Source organism: Chamaea fasciata, unplaced genomic scaffold, assembly GCF_029207755.1.
Source record: "Chamaea fasciata isolate MVZ Bird 193981 ecotype frontalis unplaced genomic scaffold, bChaFas1.0.hap1 SCAF_11, whole genome shotgun sequence".
In the NCBI taxonomy this organism is placed as follows: Eukaryota; Metazoa; Chordata; class Aves; order Passeriformes; family Sylviidae; genus Chamaea; species Chamaea fasciata.
In genome coordinates, this window is record NW_027094096.1 from 22,340,544 (window position 1) to 22,347,111 (window position 6,568).

A 6,568-nucleotide genomic window follows, 5' to 3' on the forward strand; every position below is an offset into this window, starting at 1 on the left:
AGGGCAAAAAAAACCCCCCCAGGTGTTCGTGCTGATGGGAGCACAGGGATAACCTGAGGGCTTTGGAATGTTTTATATTCATGGAAAAACTCGTTTATTCCCATTTTGGAGGGTAGACAGGCCCTGCGTGGCTGGGGCAATGCTCAGTGGAGGGTTAACATAAACCAGAGGAACTTCTTTTCTCCACCAAAGAATTTGCTGCTGCTGTGGGAGCCAAACCAGAAATAGATTCTAAAATGACAAATCCAAGGAGAACTGGCTGTTAAACCTGATGATCCCAGTGTAACTTCCAGCCCAGGAGGTGGCTAAAGTGATGCAAACAAGGAAGATTTATTGTGGGAAGGTTTCTTTCCCTCTACTCCTGCCACCATTTCCATGTTCGTGCTCCTTATATGGGAATAAAAACCAGCTTGGATGAAGGAGATTCATGCTCTGCTGATTTTAGTGCTAAACCTCCCTCAGGCCTCTCCATGCCAGGCTTTGGGCAGGGGCTGAAGCTCCTGGGATGCTCCTGGTGATCCATGTGGAGATCCCAAGGGATGGTCACTGGGCTGTTGCTCTCCCTACCCCAACCAGATGGGTGAGGGGTGGATCATCTACTGCCACCTCTGCCCTGTGACATCCCATTGGAATTTTGGGTGGAAAACAGGAGATTTGATCTGCTGCCAGCCCATTCTGTGACATCCCACTGGAATTTTGGGTGGAAAACAGGAGATTTGATCTGCTGCCGCCTCGGCCGGGCACTTCCCACCCTCTCACGGGCGAAACCTCAATTTTAGTGCCAACCAGAAGGCGAACCTCCCAACAACTCACCAGCCCTCTTGATCCTCTTCCTCTCCTTGAGCTGGTAGGGTTTGTGGTCGTGGGACAGGGGGATGGCGTTGCCGTCCTTGTCACACAGCACGCCCCGGGAGTCGCCCACGTTGGCCACGGTCAGCTCCTTGTCGGACAGCAGCGCGATCAGACACGTGGTGCCTGCACGACACCAGGGGTGGGGGGGTAAAAATCAAAACCAAATAAAGGGTGCAAAGAGGTGCTCCTGAGCGGCAGGAAAAGGTTCTTGTATTCCCAGGATCCCAGGACTGTTGAGCTGGGAAGGAGTCCGAAGATGGGGGAGTCCAAGCTGTGACCCTCCGAGCACTGAGGTGACATTAACAGGGGCAGAGGGGCTGAAATGGGAGGAATATTCCCCACTTTCCATCCCCTTTCCATCTTTCCCCCCTCACCCCAAACCAGCAAATATCAGGTAAAAAAAAATCCCATTCTGGGGCTGACACCTGGCTCTGGATGCAATCCCTAAATATCAATCAATAAACATCTCCCAGGACTGCTTGACAGCAGGGAAAAATGAATTCCATCTCTTTTTTTTTTAAGTAATGAAACTGAATTTCTCCAGGACTCCTGGGGAAGAAGGGCCATCCATTGAGGGGAAAAAACCCATTTCCCACAGGACAAAACCACCTCCAGAACTTCCCAGCAGGCTGGAATTCCCTGGCACGCTGGAAATAAATGCCAAAACGCCTTTAAATAACCAAAATTCGCCACAGATCAGGCAACTGACCATCTCAGATGTTTAGGGATGCTGTAAATCCAAGGAATGGGATTAAGAGCCAGCAAAGCTTTGTTGGGAGGAAATATTCTTGCACAAAATTGCCTCAGCCTTAGCTAGTCAAGAATGCCACTTTTTAAACTAAAGGATTTAGAGATTAGGAGAGGATTTGTCCCCATCTGTCACTTTTGGCCTCCTTTCATTTTTTAAAGCTTCCTTACTCAAACCTCACAAAAAAAAATCTTGCCAGCATTTGACTATTTCCAGACAAACCCATTTTGTTTGTAGCTCGGAGGGATTGATTTCCTAAAGGGAAAGATTCCCAAGAAAAGAGGGAAAGATTCCCACTGGGATGTGGAGTCCATCAAGGCTGCACTTTACTGATATTGGATGGTGCCACAAGGGCCAGATTGACACCCCAAATCGTGGTGTTAATTAAAACGAACAAAATTAACACCCAGATCCAGACCTTTTGAGCTTTATTCGGGCAAATGGATGCAGCTGAACTCGACCCACTTTGGGAAACATCCCTGGGGAGAAAGGAGTTACCTAGGGCTGCAAAATGCTCCTTCCAAGAGGGATGGGAAAGGTTTCCTGGCTGGAAAAGGTGTGGGAGTGCTTCCCTAAGCTCCACACCCCACGGACTGACCCCATAAACCCCTCAAACATCTCCTTGTCCAGCTTCCCTGGCTGACACCTGCTGGGATTCCACCTGCTCATCATCATTCCGGAGATGGAACCCCTGACAAAGCTCCAGGATGGGTTTGAGTGATCCCATCCCTGCCAGACAAAATTGCATTTTCACCCCTTTTCGTCGCCACCACTTCTGTTTTGCCAAATCTGAAGGATTGTTTCTCAGCAGCTCGAGTTCCTCATTGAGTTGATTTTGCTGTGGGGGAAAAGAAAAAAAAAGGCCCCCAAAAAAAAAGGGAGAATGCCACCAACCAAGGGCTGGAGCAGGCAGGATCATCAGCAGCTGCTGTAATGATATTTAACTGCCGAATTTCTGGGCTTTGCTCACAACCAGCTCTCACTTCAAGGGCAGGCAGAGCCGTTTCTGCCTTTCTCATAAAGAAGGGACACAATTAGGAGGATGAGGGGGCTCCGCTGCTGTGTTTTCATCTCTGGAGGTGCCTCCACCTGCTTGGCAAGCTGGAATTTTGGGGTTTCGCTCACAGCTGTGCTGCTGGCAATTTTCTAAACCAGTTATTACGGAGCTTCTCATTTCCGACATGATTTTTGCTGGATGAGATAAATCCCCAAATGCGTGTTTTGAGCGGTTTTAATCTTTACTTTCGCGGTACAAACACGGAGATTTCCATCAAGGAAAAAAGCTTTGCTTTGCCTTCTGCCAGGAATCAGTAATTTCCCTGCATTTTTCTCCTCCCTAACAAATTCCTATCAATGAAAAGAAGTGGAGAGGAGCTGGATTGACCAAAGGAGGAAAAAAAAAAAACCCCAACAAATTACAGGATTTGTTGGAGTGGGAAATTCTGTGTGAGAAAAGCTCAACAGAGGTGACAGAAAGCCAATGACTTTTGAAGCTTATTTTTTTATGGGTCATTAAAAGCAGGCCATGTGGGGTGAAGGAAATATTCTGCACCCTCATTTTACCTCTGCTGGCCTTTGAGAACCCACCAGCCAAGCTCCTTGTGCGAGGTGTATTTTGCAGAAGGATCTAAAAGCTGCAAGGCAGTTCTAACTGCTTGAAAAGAAAATCCTACGAGAAGGTAAAGGTAAATGTCAGATCTGAAAACTGTGAGTTCATCATCAAAAAGCCTCCAAAATGGCCTGGGTTTGGCTGCCCATGGCCTGGTGTCACGTTTAAAGTCAGGTTTTGTGCCTGCCCAGCCCACTCTCAGCTGGGAAAACCCAAAAATCTGTTATTTGTGAAGGGGAAAAGGGCAAAAAACCAGGTGGTGCCAGGGCCAATGCAGAGACAAGGGAGAGCAATCAACAAAGTGCTGGGAGGAGGAGGAGAAGGGGAAGGAGGGGAAGGAGAAAGAAGGAGAAGAAGGAGAAGGAGAAAGGGAAGAAGAAAAAGGAGAAGAAAGAAGGAGAAGGAGGTAAGAAGGAGAAGAAGAAGAAAGAAGGAGAAGAAGAAGAAAAAGGAGAAGGAGAAGGAGAAAGAAGGAGGAGAAGAAAGAAGGAGAAGAAAGAAGGAGAAGAAGAAAAAGGAGAAGGAGAAGAAGAAGAAAGAAGGAGGAGAAGAAAAAGAAGAAGAAAGAAGGAGAAGGAGAAGAAAGAAAAAGAAGAAAGAAGAAGGAGAGAGAAGAAAGAAGAAGGAGAAAGAAGGAAGAAGAAAAAAGAAGAAGAAAGAAGAAGTAGTAGCAGTAGTGTCCTGTCAGCTCCTTGGCATCCCATCCCTCACGAGGAACACTTCCCACACCAGCCTGACTTCAGGAAGAACAAACCTTTCCCAAGGACGAGGACAAAAGCCCAACCTGCCCCAGCTGTTTGGGCCAAGACTGGAAAGGAACCATTTTTTGGGGGCAGTAAAACGTGAATTTCATGGAAAGCCATCCCTACCTGCCTCATCATAGGACACAGTGAGCTTCTCCAGCATCTCCCTGTCGATGGAGAGGATCTGCTGCTCCAGGATGCTCTGGTAGGACAGGACACTGTTCTCCTTGTCCTTCTCGTAGTCCTGCAGGTGCTGCTTCAGCACCTCGGGCAGCCGGGACTTCACGTACTCTGCCGCAGACTGCGGGGCGAGAGCAGGGGGTTAATTAATTAATGCACTGGTGTTAATTGATGCATTGGCGTTAATTGGAGTTGGGGCTGGCGTGGAGCTAGCATCACATCTCTTGTCTTTATTCTGCGTTTTAGAGCACCACGTGGCGAGGTGAAATCAAATTTAGTGTCTTTATTCGAAATTTTTATTCCAAATTTTAAAGCACCACGTGGCAAGGTGAAATCAAATTTAGTGTCTTTATTCGAAATTTTTATTCCAAATTTTAAAGCACCACGTGGCGAGGTGAAATCAAATTTAGTGTCTTTATTTGAAATTTTTATTCCAAATTTTAAAGCAGGAAGTGGCAGAGCGAAATCAAATTTAGTGTCTTTATTCGAAATTTTTATTCCAAATTTTAAAGCACCACGTGGCAAGGTGAAATCAAATTTAAAGACTTTATTCGAAATTTTGATCATAAATTTTTAAGCACCACGTGGCAAGGTGAAATCAAATTTAAAGACTTTATTCGAAATTTTGATCATAAATTTTTAAGCACCATGTGGCAAGGTGAAATCAAATTGAATGTGTTTATTCTAAATTTCCATTCTAAATTTTAAAGCACCACGTGGCACGGTGAAATCAAATTTCAAGTCTTTACTCTAAATTTCTAAAGGACAACATGGCAGAGTGAAATCAAATTTAATGTGTTTATTCCGAATTTTTATTCAAAATTTTAAGGTACCCTGTGGCAAGGCGAAATAAAATTTAATGTCCTTATTTTTAAAATTTTAAAGCACCACGTGACAAAGCGAAATCAAATCGAATGTCTTTATTCTGAATTTTTATTCGAAATTTTAAAGCCCAAAAAGTGGCAGAGCAGAATCAAATTCATTCTAAATCTTCATTCTAGATTTTAAAGCACCTCATGGCAAAGTGGAATCAAATTTAAAGGCTTTATTCTGAATTTTAACACAAAGTGGCAGAGGGGAATCAAATTTAACTTTTTTTTTTTTCCCCCCCATTTTAAAGCACAGAGCGGAATCACTTCACCTGCTCCTGATACACCAGCAGCCCATAAATATTTATATCCACACAGACGAACACGAACACACAGAAAATCCCTTTAATTCCTTCCAGCCGCTGCTGGGGGCTCCGAGCAGAGGGAATTAACACAAGGGGGCATGGTTGGGCTGATGCTGGAGCTGTGTGTAAAGCTGTAGTAACAGCGGAGTAACCAACACCCGCAGAGAGCCAACCCCAAATTCCTGATTTTCCAGCCCCTCCCCTGCGATTGTCACACTCCCACTGGGACAAGGAATAGAAATTTTCTGGTTTTTTTTTTTCTAATAGAAAAAAAATTTCCCATTTTATGGTTTAATTTGAGTTTTTCTCATAGAAAAATTTCCCTTTTTCTGGTTTAATTTGATTTTTTTCAACTTTTTCTCTCTGACGAAGCAGCAAAGGGCTCCGTGCTCCGGTTTTCCTGCCAATCTCAAGGCAAAAAAACCAAAAAAAAAAACAAAAAAAAGAAAAAGAAAAAGAAAAAGGAAAAGAAAAAGGAAAAGGAAAAGGAAAAGGAAAAGGAAAAGAAAAAGGAAAAGGAAAAGGAAAAGAAAAAAGGAAAAGGAAAAGGAAAAGGAAAAGGAAAAGGAAAAGGAAAAGGAAAAGGAAAAGGAAAAGGAAAAGAAAAAGAAAAAGAAAAAGAAAAAGAAAAAGAAAAAGAAAAAGAAAAAGAAAAAAAAAAAGAAAAAGAAACGACAATAATGTTTCATTCCAGGCCCGGGAGTGACCAGAAGTCCCCTCTGCCCTGCTCCAGGCTCTTCCCGGGGTTACATTTAATTTTCCAAAGTCAATCAGCGATTAAATTGCGATCTTAAAACATCCCTGAAGCTTTGTTCCATGTTCCTGCACGCTGCTCCTGTGTGGACCCACTCCTGGAAAACCAAAGGAACTGCCCACGTGATCACAGAAGAATTCATTAAATATTAATTAATATTACACTTGAAGAGTTGGTTTTTTCCCACGCGGGTTATTTTAGCCCAAGTTCAGGAAGTTGTGTTTATAACGTGAGAACAGGTTTGGTCCTTTTTTGATCTCCTGGGGGAGGATTTTTGTGCTCCTGGGAAACGCCTGAGCTCAGGAATTTGATTTCTCAGTTTTTTTCCTCCTCATCATCCCCATGGGAGAGAGCAATTCCGTGGCCACTTCTCCAGAGCTGAAATGCCAGCATCTCTTGGGGATCTGCTCCCAGTCTGAAGCCAATTAAATAAAGGATTGACTTTAACACCTTAATTGATTTGACCTACCATGGAAAATTTAATATTTCGTATAGAGAGAATTTATTT

General features: G+C 44.0%; 1 protein-coding gene across 1 annotated transcript in view; it reads right to left on the reverse strand.

Moving 5' to 3' along the window:
- The window catches only part of PPM1L (protein phosphatase, Mg2+/Mn2+ dependent 1L), a 67,148-nt gene that overhangs the window by 6,664 nt on the left and 53,916 nt on the right, over window positions 1-6,568 (reverse strand). The window contains exons 2-3 of the mRNA XM_066193686.1: window positions 4,079-4,253; window positions 814-975 (exon numbers count right to left, since the gene is read on the reverse strand). Coding sequence (XP_066049783.1) covers window positions 814-975; window positions 4,079-4,253 — 337 coding nt within the window. The remainder of the gene's footprint in view (window positions 1-813; window positions 976-4,078; window positions 4,254-6,568) is intronic.